The following is a 25,162-nucleotide window of genomic DNA, read 5'->3' on the forward strand; positions in this document are numbered from 1 at the left end:
TGCAACTTGTTGCTGTTCGCGGGCCTAGGTGTTCTATTCCGGATTCTTACTGACGCATGCGCTGGATTAAATGCCAAATTCCGGACGAGTGTCACCCCTAAATATCCGTCTGTCGGTTTAAAATTACGTATACGCTTTCGAACGAAAGACAGAACTGAGACAATGCCGTGTGTTGGTTGCGAAAAAGGCAAGTGTTTTGTTAAGATTTAAGTTTGTGAAGAGCAACACAGCTGTATCTGTTTTATCCAACTTCAAGAGATAATATCTGTGTCTGTTTTTTACAAATTCTCACTTTTCAGAGTGCAAATGCACCCCGGAAAAGTGCTGTGAAAACTGCAAATGCCAGACGCCTGGAAAATGTGGCTGCAATCAGTCGTCGGTGTCGTCCTCCGGCGGATGTTGCAAGGCGGCCACCTCGGCAGGAGGTGATGCGAAGGGAAAATGTTGTGGCAGCAAGAATTGAATCCCATACCCCATCCATTCCACACCCCAGCCAAAGGAAGGAAAATGCATTTTCGCACCGTTTATTTATCGATGGCGACAACCGCTGATGAGCTGCTGTCATATACAAAGATTTATTGTTTAGTCGAAACAAAACCAGGACTTTACATGTACTGCACAAGATAAACTAATGACCTATACCAGCATTGCGCTTCTGTGTCTAACTTTAATGGGTGGCAATGATTTCTTAATTTCTCTCCATATCAATTTTTTCGTGCAACTAAATTTAATAACAAAACGTGGCAAAATGAGGCGCTTAGCAAACCAGCCAACAATAATGTGCATTCCGTCTATACATATGTAGATTGCTTATGGAATTCTATACCAAGGAGTAAGGTAAGGTGATAAGGTGAAAAGGCAAGGGATTAGGATTATAGAAGGAATTAAACAAATTAAATTCGTTAGCGTTTTTCTTTATATTACAGCGTTTACCTTCATTATGTATATGTAAAAAAACAATTTAAAATTCACTTCTCAACAGATACGAGCCACTTACTACTGATGCACTTACTCTTAAGAATATTTAATGTAGACCAACTGCACTTCAAATAATGCAATATAAAAAACAACTTCTTTTTTTTTTTTTTGGGGCAATTAATAGCTAGATGTTTGTGATTCACACTATAGAAAGTTTTCGGTTTATACAAATAAGAAGGGGCAGTCCTCCAAAAATTGGACGTTATTCTACTGGTCCATGGACGCTTAGTTGCGCTTCGGTTTGCGCTTCCTGCGACTGTTGGGTGCCTGGGAAACGACGTGGGATGTGGGATTAGCTTTGGCCATTGCTTCGCTACTGCCGCTGCCGCTGCCGCTGAACTTGCGCCAGATGTTTTGGAAGAATCCCTGGGCTTCGTTGGAGTTGCCGCTTCGGTTTGATTTGTATGCCACATTGTTGTTGATGTTATTATTGTTGTTATTGTTATTTATTGCCGGCGGCACTTGCTGTTGCGTCTTGTGCTGCGCTCCTTGGGCGTATTCTCATGAGCGCTTCACCTTTCCGTTGGCCGCATTCACCGATGTCTGTGACCGGTAGCCGGCAGCTCCGCCGCCACCCACGGCCATCTCGGTTGCATGAGTGGCCACATGTTGGATTCCCTTCTCCATACAGCCCTGGTAGATGGGGCGCATAAACTGAAATTTAAAATAAAGATATTAGGCCTTTGGGAATCGAAAGATAAGGAATCACTCACGTTCTCCCACATCATCGTTGCAAAGTCATCCAACTTGCCGCCAAAGTCGCTCAGCTCGCCACTGTATCTGTAAATGATAATGGTTTCTTAGGATATATTTCTACAAAGGGTTATTTCTTAATCTTACCTGATGTAAGCCCATAGGGCCAGCGTTAGCAGCGCCACGCCCATCACAAGGTTGCAGAAATTGGCAAAAGTGTAGAGGCCCACCAGACCAAAGATACCACTGAGGATGTACATGATGACGGCACAGGCGAAATAAACAGCCGGCGTGCGAGCCGCCTTGAAGATGTTCTTGCTCTCGTTGTGCGCACGGTAATTGTTGAAGACCTCCTCCAGATCTTCCTCCAGTTGTACCCGGAACTTCTCAGTGAACTCCTCGCCGCCCATCTTTCGCTTGGTAGCAAACTGGAAGAGAGCCTTGTCCTTGACACGCAGGTGCTCTGTCTCCAGGTGGGCGGTGCTTAAGTACGGCCGCGTGCCGCCGCAGACCTCCTCCATGAGCTGCTGATACAGTTCCTTGGCAGCGGCCACGGCAGTTAAGTGATTCGCCTCGGCGGTGGCCACAAGCATGCTCTTCGGTTCGGGCAGCTCGTTGCCCTTGTAGATGCTCATGTACGACTGGAAGTACTGGATGAGATCACGGGCCCGCACTCGCTGGCCGCTGATCTCTTTGTAGACCAGGTTATCCGGCGCCAGCAGCATGGGCACCAGGGTGCGCAGGCTATTTTTGAACTCGGGCGTTATGTCCTTAAGTCTGCCGTCAAACTGAGGATTGGTTGCCACATTCAGGCCTGGATGGGGCATCAAGAAGCAGGCCACTTCGGTGAAGCATGACGAAATGTGGCGGCGCAGCGATTGCAGTTCGGGATGCTGCTTGTCTGAGACTTCTAGCCGCCGCTTCAGGATCTTATCACCACCGAGTGCTCCGTATTCCGCTTCATAGGGAAAGCTCCAGTCACGGACAAGGAATTGCAGACGCTGGAACGGCTTTTTACCAGTGTCGGCGAGTGCGAGGCGGCCGTACTCCGTGAAGAGTTGCAGGTGCTGAAGATCATCCTCCTGGATGTTCTGTGACAGATTGTATATTTGCACGGACGACAGCATCGTGCTCAGGGCGAACACTGTCGCGCAGTCCCGCACTGTGCTCTGGCTGTCGAAGGCCCCCTGTGTGTCCAGCAGTATGATGGCAATCTTGTCCCCGTTGGGGTAATCGTGCAGGAATATGTCGGACCACATCAGGATGCCCGTTGTGTCGCGTTCAGAGCCACCGCGCCACGAAAAGCCGGCCAAGGGCTCTGATTCATCACCCAGCCAGTCTGTCGCGTCATGATGCACATACTGGAAACGAAGAACATGGTTAACAAAAGATAATTGGATGATATTGGTCTGGTTCTAACATACCTTTGAGTACATGTAGCGAAGAAAGAAGTCGAGGAGGAAGCTCTTTCCCTTTCGGAAAGCTCCTGCCACGGAGACGACGCAGACGTACCGATCCTTGACTTCCGGGCGCATCAGCACTTCGCTCAGTGCCTCCTCATTGAGCACGAAGGTGTGCTCCTCGGAGGCATTGATCACTTGCACTGCCGAGCCAACCATTCTGGAATCCTCGCCGTGTGTCCTGATCACCTTTTAGTTCTGCCCAGTGTTCTGGTCTCTTTGTTGAGGTTTAGTGTTAGGTTTGGATTTAAATATCTTTCAAATGTGTTACTTTTTAGGATTTGGAGTTATAAATCTGTAAAAAAAAAAAAACAAAAAACAAAGATGTCAGGAAAATGTAAAACAGATACGGATACTGTTTACTGTGCTCTCTCTCTGGGACGGACGTTTTCCGAAAATTTTCCATTTCCGGGAAGAGCGGGACTGGGCTAACGGTTAATTGCGCAAGCTTCTGCCACTCGGCGAGTTCATTTAATTTTGGCACAGACCGCGACACGAGCGGCTGGCGGCTGTGGCGGCCTGCAATTATGAGAGGCGGCCAAAAATAAATCCAACCCATGCGCTGCTCTTCTGCGGCACCAGCAGCCGCGGCATGTAAGCGAATTGTTCAGGTGCGTGGGGCTACTATACGTACATTATTTAATACGTAGGCAATAACCAATAATAAAATTGATCAATCAGGGCATGATGATCAAATGTTAAGGGGGGGGGGGGACTATAGAAAATTGGAAAACCAAAGCACTCATAACAAAAAGAAATCAATTAAAACCTGTTTTAGGTCAGAAGAAAGTAACATTCTTGCTCTTATTCTAGCTTAGAATAAGATTTGTTCGATGACCTTTAAAAACCACAAAAACTATAAACCGTAGACTGTATATGTATCTTTCTGGAAGAGTTCCCCAATAGGGTTAACACAATTCAACACAATTGAAAGTACATACATTCTCGGCCCATTTCAATTAATTTCGTTAGCTGTGCTGTGATGACGTCGACAACTTTTGTCGCGATACGCAGTTGACCACGGGTGACTTGAATTCTAATTGGAAGCGCAGCCCCAAAACAAAGAAGAGCACAACAGTCCACGTACCTACAACTCCCTCCACGGGAGATCAGCTAGACACGCGATTATCGCCCGAAAAGAAGGTAAACTATGCTGCTCTATGTTTTGCGTTTAATTGAATTGAATTGGTTTCGGAACCAGCAGCAGCAGCAGCGACACGACCAGCGACCAGCGCGACTGTCAACCAAATCAAACTGCACCAACAACAACCCAGAAGCAGTCACCTCTGGCTTAGTCGATGGAGGAGAGAATAGAGTGCTGATCGGGCCGGCGAGAAAGATAGAGAGTGTAGTTCCAGGGACGGTTCTAGTGTAGATTTTTCAGGTTAACAACTTACATTAGTATTTTTGCTTATCACTTTAATTCAAACTATACAATTTTTAAAAATATTTATTAAAAATAAGGGGAATTAATGTGTTTTCACCTGAGACTAGAGAGATCCGCCACCGTTTTTATTCAACTGTCCACATGGCATTAAGAGAAAGAGAGATATAATTAGGAAAAGAGAGATTATGGGGCAGCAACAGATGCAGCAACGCTAGAAAGCAGCGTCTGCCCAATTAACACAGTGCCACATAATTAAATTGGACATTTCGGCCGAGGGCTCTTGGCACGACGACTTTGGCGCGCTGAATCAGAGATTTCAAATATGAAAATATTCGAAACACCTGGCAATACTGACAGGTAACAATGCTACCTGGAGCTCGGCTTGCCGGACAGCTGTGAAAGCAGTATAGTCATATACAGTCGCGATCGAGAGATAAAGCCGACACAGCAGTGGTCCTGCTTACTCCCAGTACACCTCACCTTTGGGGCCGATGTAAACAAGAGTATTGAAGAGTAACAGCAACAGTTGTGAGGGGTCGATTAGTCAACGGAACACCCGTTGCCGAGAGCAACACCAACAACAAAGAGGCAGAAGAAGAAGACTCACCAGCACATTTTGTTCTGAGCTGCGCTTGAAAAAAAAAGAATGTTAAGCGGGATAAGAGAATAAATGTTTAATTTGCTTAAATTGGGTGCCCGTGAAAAAGTGTTTAATTAGCCCCAATCAAGGCGGAAGCCGTCTGCCCGGCCCGGAGGGTTTCTGTTCTTCACTCGCCATTTGTACGCCATGCAGCTGGGAGCGCGCGGATTTGGAAGCGGACACCGCCCAGTTCTGCCAAAGAGTTGGTTCACCTGCCTCGTGGCCATAGCCTGCATTCTTCCAGTAGTTTTCTCGATTCCCGAGGAAAACCCTGTTTACTACTATGTAGGATGCTACACTGCCCGCACAGATCTGCTCCGGGAGTCGGTCTACGCCAAGGAACCCCGGACCTGCATCGAAATCTGCGAGCACGAGAACCATCGCTATGCTGTCCTGGTGTCGGAGAAGTGCTTCTGTTCTGATGTCCTGGCAGAGGATGAACAGCAGGACGAGAGACTGTGCAACAACCGCTGTTTGGCCAATAAGGCTCAGTATTGCGGCGGAGTGGGTGTCCACTCGTACTACTCCACCACCCTGACCAAGCAGCCCGCTCCCCACCACCTAAGAGTGGCTAATCGCAGCGAGAACAGCTTAACCGTCGCCTGGGATGCATACGAATCCAAGAAACTCCTCCTTGCCGGAGCAGCGGAAGCTGTCCTGCCGGAGCGGAAAATTGAAAAGTTTCTTATTCGTGCAGAGATTGTGAGGACGTACTCTTCGCTGCCCGCTTTTCCGCAGCCTGAGTTTTTGGTGCAGAGCACGGAGACCCGATTCGAGGTCACGGATCTGCACCCGGCCACGCTGTACAACATTTCCGTTCGAGCCATTTGCAGCGAGAAGCAGCTGGATCAGACTGAATGTGGCCAAGCTTCGGTGGAAGCCAACACGGAGGTACACAATGTCAGTTTACTTTACAGACAGTCCTAATCCTCGTATTCTTTCAGGTGGGTGTGCCCAGTCCTCCCCCGGGCCAACCCAAAATCCTTAGCGATACTGGCACCACAATGACAGTGGAGATTTCCCCCATTCGGAATGACAATGGCCCCGTGACCCAGGTGCTAATCATCGTGGAGTATGTGGATGATTCTCTGAGCCAGCCCTTTGACTCGCAGTTATTGGGCAGCTGGCAGCAAGCGCAGCAGTACGGAGTGCCCTACTACATAGCCGCGGAGCTGGACTACGACCGACCGGAGGACAATCGCACCCGTCGCTTCAAAGTTGGCGACGGTAAGCGGTATGGACGCTTCCAAAACGCACCTTTAGAGCAGGCTGGAGCCCATGTTCACATCAGCTTGGGAGTGGTAACTATCGAACTATATGGTTCTATTTATTTTAAACAAGTAACTCATCAAGTAATTCCCAGGTAAGCACTCTGGATGGCATTACCAAGACCCTGTACACTCGGGGAACCCACGACCAACATGTCACCTCGCTGGACGACTTCAGCTATGCCACCTTCGACAAAGGTCAGTCCTCGGTGGTGGCCCTGGCAGTCACATGCGTGGTATTTGGAACATGCCTGCTACTGAGCCTCATCGCCTACTTCTATCTGCGCTACAAGACCTGCCGGGGGAGAAGGTTAACTGGTCGGAATGGCCACGAGATGACTCTGCAAACGCCAATCATCGAACGGGAGAATAATGGCTACCTGGTCGAGGATGAACCAATGCCCCACTCGCCAGAGAACTTCAAACAGCAGCTGCAACAGCTTGTGGAGGGGTTTGAGAGGATTCCGAGGAACGCTCTTCGCCTGAATGTCAACGACGTGATCGGAGACGGTGACTTCGGAGAAATTATTACTGGCAAGTTACTGACTCATGACACGGCCAGGGAATGCGCCCTTCATGTGCTCTCCTTGGATGAACTGAACGGAACTACACAGGCGAAATTGCTGAGGGAACTGCGGCAACTGTCTTACCTCAAGCGGCAGGAACACCTCTTGGACTTCTACGGAGTATCCGCCAGTCCTGACTGGTTCTACCTAATCTTTGAGCATCAGCGCGTGAGCCTCAAGAGGCGGCTGGTTGAGAGCCGACTGATGGCGCCTTCGCCTCGTTTGACATCTCTCTCCGAGCAGCTTGTTCTGCAGTGGATTTATGAGCTCGCCAGTGCCATGACCTACTTGCTCAACTGCCAGGTGGTGCACCGACAGCTCTGCTCGCACAGTGTCTTCGTAACAAATGAATCCAAGCTGAAGCTGAGCGTCTTTGGGCCACTTCAGTACATGAACAGCAGCCGGCAACAGGGGGATCATAGTAGATGGCTGGCGCCGGAGGTGCTGCGCCACCAACAGCACCATTCTGTGCGCTCCGACGTGTGGTCGCTGGCCTGTGTGGCCTGGGAGTGCTGCTCCCTGGGCGGAACGCCCTATGCTAACGTCGTGGCTAATAACCATCAGCTGCTGGAGGTCATCCGGGCAGGAGTTCGTCCAGCCCAGCCGGCGTACGTCTATGGGGATCTCTACCAGCTCTTACTCAACTGCTGGCAGTTGGAGCCGAGTGAGCGCAGCAGCTGCGAGGACGTGGCCTTCGGAGCACGTCAGCTCATGACCTCACCTCGGCATGCCCTCAGCTTCGATCGGGTTGCGGGCGGATTAGACACCCTGCCTCCCTACTTGCCGCAGCTGGAAACCGTACCGATGATGGGATAGTATATCCGATAGAAATAAGCTTTAGTCAGTGAGAGAGCGAGAGATTATTCGCACACAGTGGAATGCTGCTGTGAGTCACTAATAGAATCTCTCCCCAGTTTGGATATTTGTTTATTTTGCTCTCGGAATTCAAGAACTTTTGTTTGAATTTGTTGCACTTAGGCAGTCTTTTATTTATTTTAATTAGTTGCTACCTTAACTGCAATGGTTAGGGCCAATCTAGTAAGCAAGATAACTTTTATGAAAAGCATTCCTTTAGTTAGCTACTTCGAATAATAGTATTTTATTCTTAATTTGAGTCGCACAATCTACTTATGTACATATTAACGTGAAATCCATTGACTTTTGAAGCAATAAAAACCATGTTGAAGTCACTGCTGATCGGTTTTTAAAAGCTTATCTAGACTAGGAACGAAGGAACTACGAAAGACTTTCCCCAACCGAGGCAAAGTTCAATCGAAGTTGCTCGATGAAGACTGACTGACCGAGAAAGCGGTGGATATTGTGTAATAAAATTTTAAATCCACGTTGTTATATTAATTTATCGTGGTCGTGAATCCCCGCCGCATTTCGCACAACCTGACAGGCAAAGACAACTGAAAGAAACAAACTAAAATAAAAAGCAGAAATCACAACGAAAGAGAAAAACGTTGTTCGCGAAACTTTGATCGCCGGCGAGCAACAATAATTAATAGACATTATTTAGATCTGCACTTGTGTGAGTGGATCAAAATTGACGATTAATCAGTTTAAAGGTCTTGCACTCAATGGGGCTCTATTGTTTTTAGGTTGTTTGTGAATTAATTAGGCAGACTCGGACAGGGGGACGTCGGGAAAACTTGGCATAGCTCGAGATGCTGGGAAATTAGTCACTGACGATGGGTATTTATAATAAATTTGTTTGGGTCTTAAGGTAAACTGAACTGATTCGCTTATCTCTGGAAGTCCAACAGTGGCTGATAAGCCATCGATAGCTATATAAATGTCTTGTCGACGTGTTATGAGTGGGAACGGGAACCAATAAAAGTAATAATCAGACGCCTCCACGACAAGTTTATCTACAAAATAGGATAAATATAAGTTATTCAATTTACTGACTAAATCAGCGTAAACTAGAAATCAAAGGTCTTAATGTAAGAAGCAGTTCCTAGAACACAAACTGACTAATTCATCTTAGGGATATCGTACTGTATGTTACTATTTCCTAATGCATCAGTGCCGCAAATGAAGCGTGGCGAGATCCACTCCAAAAGTGACTTTTGGTCGCTTACCTTGCCCGGATTCAAGGTGAATGACGTTGGTGCACGACGACAACAATTGAGGCCCCCAATACACACCGCCCCCCACATACATTGGGCAATAATTATTAATAAATCAAGCTGGTTGCTGGTTGCTGCTTGCTAGCACTGACCAACGTAATCAGAAATCGACGGCGGATGCTCCGGATTTGGCCAACTCGAAGAGTTTTGCATTGCGTGTGCAAATTGTTATTGTTTTCATTACATATACACACATGGAGAATCGGAATCTCCGGAGCGCAAAGTCAGCCAAGGAAACTGGTTGCTCACACACAACCACACTCGCGCACCCGAGCACCCACACGCTGCCAGATTCTGACGGCTCGCCTGCTAACTGCGCAAATCTGATGAATCGTTGTTCGTCGTATATTACTCACTTTATTTAACCATTTACATCGGATATTTCCTTCAGCAACGTTGGCTTTGACTCTATTTTCGACACTTTGATTTTGGTTTTTGTTGTGACGATTTGTTGTTGTGCTCAGGTGGTGTGACCAGATCCAACCAAATTTCAGTATTTTCCAACAGTGATATTTTTTATCGGTTATCAAGTACCTTAACCGGTTCGCGGTGGAAGTAATTGAAAAATTAGTTCTTTATTTGGTCTATAAATGTTATAAATTAAATTCAACAGTGTAATTTGACTGTTTTCACACAAATATATACTTTATTAGCCACCCCCCTGTATCTCAATCGGTAACGATTCAAATCGGTGTATCACAGGCGCCATGTCTTATCGATATTCAAGAGTGATAATTAAAGTCTTATCAACCTTTTTAAAACTAAAATCTTAATCTTTAATTTTAATTTTTTATCCAGGTCACAAAATATTTATTCATATTTAGATCAGAGATTCTTTTTTAAATCAGTTAAATCTTTTTATAATGTTTTCTAAATTGAATAATTCTAAATTGAAATATAAGTTTAAAAGTTTAAGCGCAATAAATAATATATTTTAAAATAGTATAGCTTATGGAGAGGTTAAAATGTTAAATTAAGGAAATAAATATTAAACTAAAGAAATAGTTTTAGAGAACTTACTCTAAAAAACGCGGCTAAACTGAAAACACTTCTAATTTTAAATATTTAGGAAGCATATATTTTTAAAAGCAACTTGTTTTTACTTATTTAAGACATAAAATTATATCTTGTATTATTGTTTACAAAGTTCTTGTAAACATGTTGGCAGTCCACAAATAGTTTATTTGCCCAACAAATATTTACTTTCATACTTTGATAGTGTTATCAAAGTTTTCATAGCATACTTTTTTGAATTCAAAGTTCGAAATCGAATGAAAAGTCTCGAAAATTCTCAAACCAAATTATCTATATTTCAAATATACGTTAGCATATTGATAAATCTATGACAATGTAGTAAGTGTTGTTAATATATTAATTATTGTATTACCCGCCCCTATGTTCTGTCTTATTCTAGCTGTCGTTCTCTTCATCGAGAATAATACAGTGGCTCCTGAGGATCCCAGCTTAAACCATATCAGTTCTTAGCGGGGACGTCGTGCAATGCCCCTATCCGCACACATACTCCGTTCGCCGAGGCAGGAGGCGTAGCTCATGGCGTGCGGGATGAAGTGCTGCTCATACACGCCGGAGAAAAGCTGGGCGTATGGTCCGCTGGCGAAGACAGCAACATCATCACCACCGTGGGTCTCCGACTCCAGGGGAACAGTGCTGGGGAACATAAAGTCCTTGTTCTTCATGTTGATGGAACGCAGATTCTTTCGTTTGACAGCGCCTCCCTCCCTTAAGTAGTTGGTGTCGTAGCCAGGTCCGTTGGCATAGCTCAAGGTGGCGTAAGGAAGATCATCTGCCGCCAGCTGACCATCGTTGATCCCGAAGATGTCGTTCTTTCGGCTGGAGTAGCCCGCCAGTGACATGGTGTGAGAGTGGTCCGAGCTGACTACGATGAGGGTGTCATCGGTGCTGGTTTGGCTCCTGGCATACCTTACTGCTTTGTCGAACTCCGCCGTCTCGTCGATTGCCCTCAGTGCCAGGGTGTCATGGTGTCCGTGATCAATGCGTCCTCCTTCCACGAACAGGAAGTAGCCTCGTCCTGCACTCTGGCGCTCCAGTATGTCCATGGCCACCTGAACCATCTCTTCCAGAGTGGGCTGCTCGGTTGGATTGGCATCCAAATGATAGGCCATGTGGTAGGGAGCAAACAAGCCCAGGACTCGGGAAGTGCGGTTGGAAAGATTCAACAGATCTTTCCGGTTTTCCACGTAATGAGCACTGTTAGTGTGTTGGCTCTTCCACTCATCGATGAGGTTGCGTCCGTCCAACCTACGACCAGGTGCTCCACCGGCATCCTTCACATCTTTGGGCAGGAAATTCTCGCGTCCTCCGCCCAGGATCACACTTAGCTTCTGACCCACTGGACTGTGGATGAGCTGAGCTGCTGCGTCCGGGCAGATAGTTGGATCTCCGTTATCAGCGAGAACCTCGGCATCGTTCTCCCAGTTTCGGTTGGCAATGTGGGCGTAGACACCAGCGGGAGAGGCGTGGGTCACAGAGGTGGTTGTCACCAAGCCGGTGGCCATTCCTTGGCTCTGCGCCCAGGCAGCGATGGAGGCAACACGGTTCGCCGGTTGCGACTGAGCCTGGCAATCCTTGAACTGCACAGCCGCAGTAACGCCCACCGTACCGTAGTTGGCCTTGACGCCACCCAGATAGGCGGTGGCGGTGCAGGCGGAGTCGGCTACCTGCATGTTGGCGCAGTAGGTCTTGCTGAGACCCACGTACGGGAACTGCTCGAAGGCGAACTGCTTCTCCTCGCCACCGAGATACACCCTTCCGGCTGTAATCGTGGGAATGGACATACCGTCTCCAATGAAGAGCATCACATTGCGCGCCAGCTGAGTGTTTAAACGGGACTTGCTCTCCAACTGCTGCTCCAGGGTTTCTCCGGCCAGTCCCTCCCAGTATTCGGCATACCGCTCCTCCGTATTTAGGGCATTGAACACGATCTGAGGCATGGCCCGCTTGAACCGACTTGGAAGGGCATCTGCTAAAGCGAATACTGGATGCATACGCCGCTCCGAATCGTGTGTGGCTTCTGGAGAGATATAGATGGTACAGTTGGGTTAGTTCTCAATAGAATAGTTTGCTTTCATCTGTGATTACCTCCGCCACTGACTAGAGCACTCAGGCTAAGGAAAAACAAGAACTGCAGCCTTGTAGTCATCATGATTTTTAAAATCTGTCTGCCAGTGCTAGCTGTACGTTGCCCGGCACGTTTCCTAGGCCTCTGATAGTGTTTAGCACGAGACCTGTGGTATTTATAGCGCTTCGCCGGCAGGTCCGAGATTTCAAAACGACCCGCCGCCATCGACCTGCTCGCCGGCTGATAAAGGAAAACCCAGGCTGCCTTGGGTGTTCTTGGTTTCTTTTTTATTTGTAGACAGTAGAACCTACTTAAATAGGAAATGAGGTATTTGTTTTATAATTGCTTTGATTCGTAGTGATGCAGCTACCTGATATTGGGTGTCATAGGGTTGTTCAATAAGTCGTGTAATGGTTTATGATGATAAATATTCTAAACTACCTTCCTCTCTTAAGAACTCTTTTAAAACTTAAATGACTAAGACTATTATGACTAAAAATGACTATTTAATAAAGTACACCTAAGCAGAAACTATAAAAATGAGTTCTCACTGCGATTGTTATTCAAAAAACTGATGTTATTCAACGTCGGACGTTATCATCATGCGTCGAGAGCGTCTGCCCGTCCAACAACCCGCCTGTACCTTCTGGTTATTGGGAATCGGCCAATGAAACGAGTGTCTGCCTGTAGCATCCGCTTGGGCTACTTCACGTGCTTCACGTGATCGCAATGAGCACTTGTTGTTGGTGCGGCGGGTTCATGCTTCCAGTTAAGTCATAAATGGGTAATTTACGCAATATTCAGAAAAAGTGATTTGAAAACGCGCGCCACCCCATGCCGTGTGAGTGCCAGTTTTTCGGCTGGTACAGTTTGGATCTGGCAATGCCCCAAAAATCTGAAAAATATTTGAATTGCGCAAGCGCCAGCATCAAAACATTGAACAGGAGCCAGCCGATTGTATCTGCATCTCACTTGCGCCCAGCATCCAAGTTCCCGATGCGCTGATTCTGAGTGCCAGTATCTCTGAGTGCGAGTATATCGGCATCCAACATCTCGCATCTGAACATCTCTCGACATCCATCGGCATCCGTCGGTCGTTCGGTTGGATGCTGTGGAGAGCTTCTGCTTTGGCATCGCGCACTTGGCCAAAATAGTTGTTGGTTCGCATGCAAAACGTTAAAATCGCATTAGCTGAAAGACATTTTATACCAACGGCGCGTTTTTAATTTTTTCTACACTACCTACAACAACACAAAAAAATAGGCCCAAAGTAGATGGCCAGAGCAGGCCAAAACCAAAGCTAAACTAAACTTTTAACGTTCAAAAAATTCGATGCTTATACTTAGGTATAAATAAATAAGCGCGTGTATACATATAAAAAAAAATGATATTTCAATAATTTTCGAACAACAAAAGGTACGAATCAGCGTCGTGGTCTTTAAACCGAGAAAAGTGACAGTGACTCGTGTTGGAGGAATACTGTATATGTAACAAAACGAAACCAAATAATCCAATAAACGAGATGCGAGACACGAGAATCAAGAAGTGCTCCAACGGTTACTCCAGCATTGATTTTTAAAAATTTTCCTTCCTGGCCAAATATTTGACAGAAAAAGTTGATTTCGACGAAAGTCGAAGGGAATTGTTAAGTTGCCAGTTGTGTGTGCATTCGTGTGTATAACTGTATAAAGTGCACGGCAAGGACTCTGGGCTGCCATTTTTTGTTGAAGATCACGGGTAACGGGAATATTAAAAAACATCGAAGATGTAATGCCACACACATGAAAATTCATACATAATACAATCCAGTAAATTGCTAACTGTTTCTGTGTTTCGTTACGTTTCTGCATCTCGCTCGCTCTCCTTTTCCTGTAATGTTTATGTGTGTGTGTGTGTGTGTGTGTGTGTGTGTGTGCGTCAGGATTATGTGACTCTGCGTGTATATACAATCTACCATGTTGGGTGGTATGAACGTATATATATATCCGTTTGGCAAGTTGGACGCCCAGCTGGCTGGCAGAGCGACATCCCCAACACAGTTTCACGTTTGACAAATGTCCTGGTGGCATTGGGGGCATAAGAAAGAGGATCCTGTGTTAAGCCCCTGAAACGTACACAATAACCTCTCTCTTAAAGCCACGTCCAAAGGTAAAACCTCCATACGGTTTAAAGGAGGAAATTTTGTTTTTTGTTTGTGGCTTGGGGAACAAGGACTTGCCAGGAATCTGGCAACTTTCAATTGCTTTCATTGACAGTTAAAACGAAAGTTATCAAATACACGAATAACCAGCGAAGTTGCCCGATAATAATGCCAGAAACAAGAAAACCCACGAAAGCAACTTAGCATCCGCGACAACAACTCAGAAGTCAAATACGAGACACTCCAACAACAGCAACACAAACACAATTAAATAACAGAGAAAAATAAAAGTAGACGAAAACTTTGACAGGACATACACACCCACAATTTGTGCAGACAAAAAAAAAAAATCATATTAAAATTATACATTTTGAAGTAAATTATTATGTTACATACATTCCTGTTTCGTTATCCTTTAAATCACACTTATCCCAAAAACCTATAACAGATATGAGATCTAAAAAACAGAATTTTAAAAATTGTTTTTAAAATTCTCATATAAATATTGGATTTTCCTCTTTGTGTACAAGCACACAAACAAGTTGCCGTTGTTTGTAAGGACGCGGGGAAAGTTGCGGATGCTTGGATCAGAGTTTGGGAGCCAGGAGGTGGGGTGGCTCTGTATAGGGAAACAAACTTTTAACATAGTACCCCACATCCACACACACACACAGCCATACACATACATATATACGAAAAACCGTAAATTTTCGCACAAAAAAAAATGAGGAAAAACAGAAAAAGCAGCAAAGAGAAAAGGAATCGATGCGAAGGATGGAAATGGTTGGAGGATGTCGGGGTTTCGAATGGCAAAAGGACGATTGCACACTGTGTCAATTCTGTAACAACATCGGATTGTTATAATGGAATGTACCCGTATCTGATAATGCCACTACAATGTACCAATAATGAGTTGTCTGTTCGACGGGGGAGTATTCTCTGCAATGTATTCTCCGCTTGTATACAGTGGGGTTCATTGTTTATGGATGAGTTCTGAAAAGTTGGTAGTTTCAAAAGTAATTGAAATATGAATGATGTCTTAATTTGGAACATTGTGTTAATAGTATAGAGAAATTGTGTTTCTTTTTTGGTCTTAAAATGAAAAAGATGTCTTTTTTTGTATTTTTTTTTTTTAAAACAAAAGGTTTAAAGGAATAAAATTTTAACAAAATCTTAGACCGATTCGCACAGAGAATATTAAAATTGTAACTGTAATGTCCTTATAACATTTTAGATTAAAGAATTCTGGCCCTAAATTTAAGTTTTCCCCAATTTCATAATAATTCATAATTTTGTATCCCCATTCTTTAAAGCTTGACTTCCCTTCCCTTTTGATATTTGATTTTGTGAATTAGTAGCTGCTGCCCATTGTACATCATCAGCTAGCATTGTTGCCAGAGAGTTGAGTGGAAAAAGGATGCGCGATGCGGGACGCACGAACGGATGGCACACGAACGCACGAACATGGCGGTGCGGCACGAGTGCTTTCTCCATCTGCTTTCTCCTTTCTCCTCGATTCCTTTCTCTCTCCATCCAACCGACCGTTGGCTCCATCCCTCTTGCTCCCGCTAGCCACACCCCCGCCCCCAGCGGGCGCTCCACCAGCGAGTTAACTTTGACGTTGTGCTGTAAGCGTTGGGTGCTTCGTTTAAATGAGTGCTCGTTGAATGTTTGAGTAATTGGAGGGATGCTGGCCCAGGGGGGCTAAGAGGATGATGGGGTGGTTAGTTGGGGACGGGACTGCTTGGAATGGAAAAGCAAGCGACAACAAGCAAAACATTGATGTTACTGAAGGAGGTTGCCAGCCGACGCTGGCTGGCTTTTATAGTTGGCCAAAGGAGTGAAATGGCGCCAGCTGAAGATTTATGCATGTATTTGTATCCTCGCGATGTGTGTACATGGTGTGTGTATGTGTGTGTGTGTGTGTATGGGAAATTATGAAAGCATTTGTGTTTGAGTTTGAGTAAACATGACCACTGGGGAGGCACTCGAGGGGTCTGGGGGTTGTTTTGGTTGCCTGGCCCACACTGCGTATGTGTATTTTTGCGCCCGTACATACCTTGTGTATGTTTGTGTTTGTATTTGCGGTGGCTCCCATGTATCTGTATCTGTCCTGTTATTCTGTTTATGTATGTGTGTATTTGTTGGACTGTTTGCTTACCTTCGCTGCAGTTGCTGATTTTGAGGCCGCCGCATATTGTTAATGGCCTCCACATCCTCCATGCTCCTCCTTCTTCGTTTCGCCAGCACCGATGGATGATGGAGGCCGCCCAGTGCTGGCAGGCAGTGCAACTATGACCTTCACCCATTTAACGATACTTAACCAGTGGCAAACCGACCGAAAGTTGAATGTCATCGTCATCGCAATTTGTTTGCTGTATTTTGATGCCTTTGTAGTCAGAGGAGAGCTTTATAGAGTACAGTTTTATGACTTTTGTTTGTCGGGGCATCCCTCGCTGCTATAGCTCCCTGCCCACCCCCCATTGAACTCGTGAATATATTTAGACCCGAGCTGGATGGAGAGCTCAATCTAATTTTAGAACTGCAATTGGGGTATATGTAAAGCTCCTGTCCAGTGGCATTACCATGGAAACGGCCAGCTGCATCTGGGATCAGGGATTGTTCTGAGCCATTTCTGAGAACTTGTTGAGGATTTATTGAAAAGGGGAGCATGGCTTATCAAAACCTTGCATTTATTAATAAATATCAAATCAAATTAAATTTCTATAAAAAGATAAAAGTAAGTAATAAAGCTTATTAATGGACGAGAAAATAAATAGAACTGCCATTCCAATTTTTATATTACGGGCAATAGGAAATTTTAATATCATATGCGAGCTGGCAAAATTGCTGTCGTTAAAATATTTTACAACATCCTACAAAGATTGAAAATAAATCAAGCGAACATCCATAAGTGAGGTGGTTCTGGGGGTGTTCTTGGGGTGTGTGTGTGCGTTTTTGGCTGTTTGGGTTTATGATTGTGGGATGGAATGGGTGGGTGGTAGGTGTGCCTTTTTGGGGCAGTCCCCCGTATCATAGAATATTCAGTTATTGGCAAAGGAATGGGAAATTTGCAGGTTGTTTATTTACATTGTTGGCGCAGTAAAGGCCAGAGCCAAATCCAACCAACAATCTATACGGATATGCATCGTCCATATCGTGTGTGTAATTAGAGGCCATCAATTGCAAGATTGAAAGTGCCTGTCGTTCTAGAGAATCTTGAAAAATATGAAGGATTTGTGTGTTTACATTGAAGGAATGTGCTCTTTAATATCTTTTGATAAACAAAACCAGAAACGAGGACCGGAAAATTCTTAAGAACACAGCCAAAATGTACTCAAGTGATCCTTTAATTCCCCCAAAAAGCCAGGAAAAGTTTTAATTTCCAGGCACTCTTCCGCCACCTGGACCACCACCTCGTGTTCACCTGGTTCAGATTCATTGACATTTAAAGCAATTAAAAAGTCACACACAAAATACCCGCCCACACACCACCGAAGTGTTTTGCTTAATTTAGCAACAAAGTGAATAACAATTTTAAACACCTCCTCTTCAAAAAGTGGCTGTGACAGACAGCTGTTACATGGAAATGAGCAGACAACTTGGCCAGAATTTCATTTAAGCCCTAGAAATATTGTTGTTTACTTGTTTTGGTTCGTCTTTTCGTCGGTGGAGTCTCCCTTTTTCTTTTTTTTTGCTTTCCAACCATTTTTTGGGTTACTTTGCAAGTTATTGAACCCGTAAAACTTTTTAATTAGAATTCAAATTAGACAAATTAAATTGCCTGCTAGGTGGCTGGATTGCCATTCGAATAGGAATATGAATAGCATTTTTATGACTGAAAGAAATCCTGGAGAATAGCAGATTCTGAGGGTACGTGCGTTAAATTTTAATTGATTTTTCCCACAACAAAATTCTGGAGTTGCTTCCCAACCATACATATCTACGGATGAAAGTATGTACATACATGTGTATGGACATACCTGCTTACTCGCAAAGTAAACGAAGCGAGATGTGGAAACAGAAATGTGGAGTACAGAACAGCAGACACAGATACAGATACAGATACAGATACAGTTACGGATACACGCACACATCTGAAACGAATGCGAACTGGCAGACTTTCAGGCGTGCGAATAAACTCACACACTCACTCTCTCACTCATACAAACAAACAAGCACTCACACTCACACACACACAAACTGACAATCAGCGAAACGAACGAGGCTCGGCATTCGCATTCGTATTCGTATTCGTACTCGGCCTGCCTATGAATGAGAAGCTGATTGTTGTGTGTGGGTGTGTTGGTGTGGGTGGCTTGGGAGGCTTGGGAGGCCCGTTGAAAGGACAATTCAAGGAGGCAAACGAAAAACATTTTACTCTCTAGTTGTTGTTGTTGTTGCTGATGTTGCCGCTGTGGACCGTAGGCTGTTTATTGCTCTTGTTGTTGGGGCTGATGCTGATGCTGACGCTGTGTATCTATGTAGAATTTATCGATTTATTTTGACTTCCCTTTATGTGCTCCGCCTCTAATACATACAAGCGTATTATTTAATACAGGCCGAGCGATAACAGCCAACAACATGGCTACACAGTGAAAAAGGAGGCAAGCCATAAAAGCAATGGCTTTAATAAGGTTATCAAGTATCGCTGTTGTACTTTGTAAACAGTTTATTCTTTTGATTTAAGTTTCTTTAAACGAGGAGCAAAGAGTTCCGACTCAAAGACTTAACTTTCATGCCACATCCATCCTAGTCTTGGCTTAAGTAATCCCACAATCTTAGGGGTTCTTATAGCATAGGATGTATGTATGTGTGTATATGTTGTATTTAAAATATCTTATCTTCTAAGCATCAAAAATGTTTCTTTTTGTGCACAAACTCGGTTAGCAGGCAGCTCACTTTAGGGCGCTTCTGGGCTTTGGCTCCTCTGCCCTTCTGCTGCTGGCTGCCTTTTCTCGCTTTACTTTTTGCGCTTAATGTGCCAATTCTGCCAACAGCCGAGGCGAAAGGCAAAAAAAAAAAAATACAAAGGGCTGGGGCAGATAGAAGGCAAGTCGGCAACGACCCAAAGTCAAATTGAGTAAAACGCATTGAAAACTTAAGTAATTTCCCAAGAACGGCCCACAGTTCTTAAAAGCTTTTTTTTCTTGCTTTTGTTCTAAACGAGAAGCCCGAAGCAAGTGTTTCTCCCATTTTTTTCTTTTTTTTTTATTATTATTTTTCGTTTTGCTCCCTCGGCCTTGTTATTGCAGATGGCCAAAGTTGTTGGCCAAGTACAAAAATGTGTTTTATATTGCAATAACGAAGAATGCACTGAAGTCGAAACTCAGACTCAGAAAAGACAGACGCTCACAAAAAAATTCATAAACTGTTTAATGAAGCAGAGCAATTACATAAAACCAAAACCAGAGGCAATATTGGCAAGTGCAACACAGAGAGTGACAGCCCAGAGAAATGCCAAAAAGCTATAATAAAGCCAATTAGATTCCAAATAACTTTAAAGCCAAAGAAAAAGTGGGGCGGGGTTGGTAAGACAAGACATACAAATAATATACAAAAAGTTCTGCGGACTTATCTCTGAAACAATATTGATTTTGTATTCGCAGTATGATGTTTAGATGTAATCGAAATGAAAGCGTGTCAAGCCGTCCTCTTTACAATGAATCAACCCTAAACTAAAGTAAAACACGACTTTTTTTTAAAACAATACTCCTTAAAAAGGTAGAAACGATAGTAGAGTAGAAGAACAAGGCGTGACTTGTGTGTGTACATAAAGATGGAAAGCATGTGAAACTGAGGCACAAAAAATGCCTCTGGCCCACCTTTTGTGTCCGTGTGCGTGGAATAAAACAAAAAAAATGCGAGGAGACCATTAGCAACAACAACAACAGCAATCGGCAGTGGAATAGCGATTCAATGTCACAGTCAGTGAGCAGAGTCTATGTACAAACACCCCTACATGCTGACACCTATGTATACCGCTCACGTACATAGGGGGCACAAATAAAACAACAAAAACCACAAAATAAAAGGAAAAAAACCATAGCCGCAGATTAGTGAGCCAGCCTGCTCAAGGAGCTGACACCGAAAAAGTGAAAGCGACGGCAGCGACGACGACGACGACGACGACAATCAACATTCATCATACGCACCGTGGGACGCGGCGCCGAACGCAAATGCAGCCTCCGATTGATCGGTAAGCCCAAAAGCCAATAAACCTCAATTTTTTCGCAGACCTACCTACCCTCCACACCTTCCTCGAGTTTGATTTGGACTTTTGATTTGATTGAAGTTTCCCTTTTGTTTTTCGTTGTTGTTTTTTTTATTGAATACTAACCCAAACTAACTAACAAATAAGTAGGATAAGCTATAAAATCGCGCAGCTCGATATCCCCTGCTGCGCCCAATATTGTGCTACATATATGTGATGATCGTTGTTATGGCGATGACTCCGCTTGAGAGTGTCCCTCCTCCTCGTTGACCACCTTTGATGAACGTTCCAATTTATTTATGGCTGGTATTAACAAGCATCTAAAATATGTGCTGACACAAAAACACTCACTTACTCACACACAGGCCAGCCCAGCACGCACTCGAACAGCGACACACTCCCACACACTCGTGTGCTATTGGCACTGAGCTTTGTGATACATTCACGCGGCGGAAACGTGCTGCCAAAAAAACAAAAATCGGTGTACTCTGCACCTTCAACAACCAAACAACACACACAACAACAACAGCAGCAGCATCGACAACTAACACCCAAAAATCCGATGCCCAAAGTTCGATGACGTTGGGGCATCGTCATCTAGGCTAGTTGCTTTTCCAATTGGTGGAATTTGATGGAAGCTTTCATTTCGATGGAATTAATGGAATCCCAATTTCCAAAGAATTTTTTTCTCCGAAAAAACCTTTAAATTCCAAATTGAGTCGAAAAGTTCTAGGAATATGTTAGCCATTTCTGGGAATGTGTTAGCCATAAAGGTAGAAGCTTTTCTGATTGCATAGAAAACATTTACATATTGGTATTGGTATCGCAGTAAAGTGCTTCTCAAAAAAAATATCCAGGAATATTTTTAAGGCATAACAACAAATCAAACTTTGTTATAGAAAATCTGAACAATTCATTTCGAGTTATCAATTTTACCATATTCTGGTTTTCAGTTTAAATGGGATAAAAGCTGTAGTTTCAGGAAGCTTCCCTTCAATAAGCAGTTGCATAGTTGTGGATTAATATGGAAATTTCTTAAAAAAACAACACTTTAATTAAAATGAAAACTTTAAACAAAAACATCTAAATAAAAATTATTTGACAACAAATTGTTCTTCATCATATCCCGAAAACAAATTAATTTTCACAAATAACAAAAAGTCTTCCTCGTTTTATGATCAGCCTACCAGTTTGTGGTTTGGCTCCTGTCCCCGTCCACCCTCGTCCAATGATGGCGATTCCTTTGGTGACCAATGGCTGCCAGTCAAATTTATGACTAAAGCGAAATAATAGACAATTGACGTCACCGTAAAATTGGTATAGGAATTTCTTATTTATTTATTATACTTTTATTTGGCCTTTACGTGGATGTATTTTTTAGTATAGGATGTAGAGTGTATGGCGTATGCGGTAATACTTCCCTCGTTGCGTCAAAAGCAAATCGAGAAAAAAGCGAAAAAGCGACGACCCAAAGTGAACGATCTGCTCTGCACATTTCGAGTATGACTTATGGAGGACGCGGCGTTGATCTATTGCTGATAAAGTGAAAGTCAAGTTATGTTAGAAATGTAATTATTCATGTCTGGCCGGGAGCAGCAAACAAACAAAGAATCCGAACAGATTTCGTTTCTTTTTCTCTATTTTGTATTCTGAAGAACATGCTAAATGTAGTCGCGGAAGGGAAGGCGCGTCTCGGGGGGCTGCATCCGAGGAATGTCAATGGGCAGAAACGCCTTTTTGGAAAATACTAAGTATGTATGTCTCTGGGTATGTGTATGTAGCGCCTTGTGTCGAATGGTTTGTTTTGCCTTCGCGTCTGGCGTCTCAACGGGCGATGGTCTGACGGTCGCGTCATTTATCTGTCAACGTTTGCCTCCGCTTGATGAACTATTAATTTCTGGTTGCCGAGCCAGGAATTTATTTTCGTCAACTGTGGCACGTGTGCCGCGAACATCACTTCAGATGCGGCTGCTGATTCCGATGTCGATGCTTTCGGTGTTCATAAAAAATAATTTGAATAAATTCCCTGCGAACTGCCACCATATAGACAGTGGCAGTGGCAGCGGTAGCATACTGTGACAAATCCCTACCGCTTGCAGCCGTAAAATATGTGGAAATAAATACGATATACAAAATTTGTTGAATATTTATCAGGCAGGCAAACATTTGAATATAAAAAGAACATAAAAAGAAAGAACGCTCTTCGTATATAAAATTTTGATGGGCTCGGACCGAAATTGCAAAATACATGGCCGAGCGCACTGTAATCCGATTTGCTGGACACAAAATTTATGTTTTACATTTACGTCCTTCGATTTAACCACAAATTCATTAATTATAATCGGAATGGCAAATCCTTTTAGCTTGGCATTCTGAATGCATTATTGTGGAAGCCATAGATAAGTGTTCCGATGGCAGAATATCTCAGAGTTTGATTCAATTCTAGGTGGTAGGACTCAGTTACGTTCTAATTAAGCTTAGTGCTTCACTAAACCTGCATTTCCTTGTCCACAGCTGGGAGTCCAATAGATAAATCTGTTCATTGTTAGCTGCAACTTTGTTGAATGCAACACTGCTGAGCATACATAATTGGGAACCGTCTGCCACATCCGATATATGCCAAATTCAATCAGACAGGGACAAAGGCAGCCGTTGGGTTGTTTGTTTCTACAGACAACGACAGGTGGTCGGCCATATACTGGGGCGATAAAGCGCAGCATCCCCACCACCACCAACAGCAACAGCAACAGGAGCCAGTCAGTAGTTGCGGCCTACACGGCGTATGAGAGATGAGATGATCGCACAGGTTTCGCTTTAGTCTTGCTCTTGTTTATAAATACATAGATAGGATAAATGTATGGGAGCGAGAGGTATGTCCATTAGCTGATTTAATGAAATCGTAAATCAAATGAGCGGATTGCTATAAATATATCTGGCGCGTATTTTATGTTTTTTGAAGTGGAACTTATGCCACAGCAACGAGTACAACAGCAACAAAATGGCATAAACGAACAATAGATGAAACGTGGACGATTGTGCCAAAGTACGACTATGGGCCAGACCTTTTCAGGCAGATGCATATAAAGTACACAGAGAGAAATAGCCAAGAACAATATTATACTTTAAATATTTATAATATGCTAAAAAGATTATACAAAGAAACTATGCAAAGAAAGTCTCTAAGACTCTAGGAATAATTTAATTCAAAACATTTATTTCTTTCCTCCAGTGTATGAATTTGTGTGTTTGTTTCTTTTAATGATGAGCACATGTAATGCTTCGTATTGCAAAACTTGGCGTTTTATTTCGACATTTCTTGCCGTGAATAATGCATGCGATTCCTTGGACGCCTTTCGTGTTGGTCTGCATGGGTTGGACTAGGTTGGGTTGGGCTCTGGCTTGGTTCTGGCTTTGGTGTTGTTGGATTTTGCCAAAAATGCAGCATTGTCGCCGTAGCCGTCTCCGTCCGTCTCTCGCAAGGCGTGTCCGTTGTGGCCAAGATATCGCTTGGCTGGCCGGCGTCACAGTTTTCGCGTCTGCGTCTGCACTTTCCCCTGTTTCCCATGCCGCCTCCCGCCCATTGGCATCCAATGAGTGTGCGCATCTTTATTTAATTAACATATTTTATTTGCCGCACATACACTGGCGAATTCGGGCGTTGTGATTTATGCCTGGCGTTTTGTGCAGTTTATGCCGCCTTTCAGTCACCGATTGTAATCTCTAAGTAGCTACTGGCTGCGTCGCAGAATCCCATCCCTTCGGCATCCCATGCCCAGCCCGTATATTAATTGTGTGCATTAGTCAGCTCTTAGGCCTCTGGCTGTGTTGGTTTCCTATTGTTGGCACTGGCCGTGTGACTAATTTGATTACACACACCAACTGAAGAAGAGTATATATTTTGAATTTGATTTTATTTTGAGCCTGTAAACTGACAACTTTCTGCATTAAATTAATGCTCACTTACTGTGCCAGCCAACTTATGTTATTTATACAGAGAATCAAATGCATTCGGTGGGTGCAGTTCGGTGTGTATCTTTGGGATACAGCCGCCCGTATCCGTGAAAATTCCTCGAATGATATGTCATCAAAATGTGATTAATTTAATTTCTTTTGCTCAACTACTACTGATTTCTAATAATAGCTTGTCAACAAATATTTTTGTTAAACCGAATATTCGGATATATTTTTAATAAACAAGAAATGAGAACAAATAACAAGGGCTGAATACTTTTGCATTTATGAAAATAATAGTTTCAGTTCATTGAAGTTAATTGAAGGACATCAATGGCATATTTCTAAGGGTCTGCACTTGATTGATAGGCATGGAAATATATTCAATTAAATTCAGTCGAACGCACTTGATTAATTAAATGCATTTATTTCGGTCCTTTTGTTTAATTAGAGCCAATAATTGCACTAAAGTCCGTATTACCAAAGGCTCTTAATAAATTTCATCCACCGCAATCGATCAATTCATTTTTCGCATTTAATTCAATTTGTTTTTAACAAATCAATCAATTTTTAACAAGTCAACAAATATTATGTTTTAGAATAACAATAGGATCAATTTTTAATATGGGC

The 25,162-nt window shown here is 43.7% G+C and overlaps 5 protein-coding genes across 6 annotated transcripts in view; 3 read left to right on the forward strand and 2 right to left on the reverse strand.

Moving 5' to 3' along the window:
• The first annotated feature begins 44 nt into the window (after positions 1 to 44).
• Positions 45 to 647, forward strand: LOC26514753 (metallothionein-3). The gene is made up of 2 exons (XM_014911848.3): positions 45 to 187; positions 300 to 647. Exons 1-2 carry the CDS (start codon positions 163 to 165, stop codon positions 461 to 463), a joined length of 189 nt encoding a protein of 62 aa, XP_014767334.1. The 5' UTR covers positions 45 to 162; the 3' UTR covers positions 464 to 647.
• LOC6500003 (atlastin) lies at positions 509 to 9,632 on the reverse strand. Of its 2 annotated transcripts, none has more exons than XM_014910829.3 (5): positions 9,484 to 9,632; positions 3,096 to 3,426; positions 1,819 to 3,032; positions 1,692 to 1,758; positions 509 to 1,632 (listed from the first exon to the last, which is right to left on the reverse strand). In XM_014910829.3, the coding sequence occupies exons 2-5, from the start codon at positions 3,288 to 3,290 to the stop codon at positions 1,480 to 1,482; spliced, it is 1,629 nt and encodes a 542-aa protein (XP_014766315.1). In that variant the 5' UTR covers positions 3,291 to 3,426; positions 9,484 to 9,632; the 3' UTR covers positions 509 to 1,479. The 2 variants fall into 2 exon arrangements, with proteins under 2 accessions (XP_014766315.1, XP_001953424.2); XM_001953389.4 differs by lacking the exon at positions 9,484 to 9,632 and adding an exon at positions 4,219 to 4,364.
• Positions 4,513 to 8,182, forward strand: LOC6500543 (putative tyrosine-protein kinase Wsck). Its single transcript, XM_001953390.4, has 3 exons — positions 4,513 to 6,049; positions 6,103 to 6,459; positions 6,522 to 8,182. Exons 1-3 carry the CDS (start codon positions 5,306 to 5,308, stop codon positions 7,806 to 7,808), a joined length of 2,388 nt encoding a protein of 795 aa, XP_001953425.1. The 5' UTR covers positions 4,513 to 5,305; the 3' UTR covers positions 7,809 to 8,182.
• Positions 9,633 to 10,415: 783 nt separating the features above from the next.
• Positions 10,416 to 12,401, reverse strand: LOC6500002 (alkaline phosphatase). Its single transcript, XM_001953391.4, has 2 exons — positions 12,248 to 12,401; positions 10,416 to 12,179 (listed from the first exon to the last, which is right to left on the reverse strand). The coding sequence occupies exons 1-2, from the start codon at positions 12,309 to 12,311 to the stop codon at positions 10,609 to 10,611; spliced, it is 1,635 nt and encodes a 544-aa protein (XP_001953426.3). The 5' UTR covers positions 12,312 to 12,401; the 3' UTR covers positions 10,416 to 10,608.
• An 810-nt stretch (positions 12,402 to 13,211) lies between these two features.
• LOC6500544 (serine-rich adhesin for platelets) overlaps positions 13,212 to 25,162 on the forward strand; it is a 31,255-nt gene continuing 19,304 nt past the window's right edge. Inside the window, exons 1-2 of the mRNA XM_032449572.2 lie at positions 13,212 to 13,964; positions 19,977 to 20,566. The gene's annotated coding sequence lies outside the window, so the exon portion shown is untranslated. The remainder of the gene's footprint in view (positions 13,965 to 19,976; positions 20,567 to 25,162) is intronic.

Source organism: Drosophila ananassae, chromosome 2L (assembly GCF_017639315.1).
Source record: "Drosophila ananassae strain 14024-0371.13 chromosome 2L, ASM1763931v2, whole genome shotgun sequence".
In the NCBI taxonomy this organism is placed as follows: domain Eukaryota; kingdom Metazoa; phylum Arthropoda; class Insecta; order Diptera; family Drosophilidae; genus Drosophila; species Drosophila ananassae.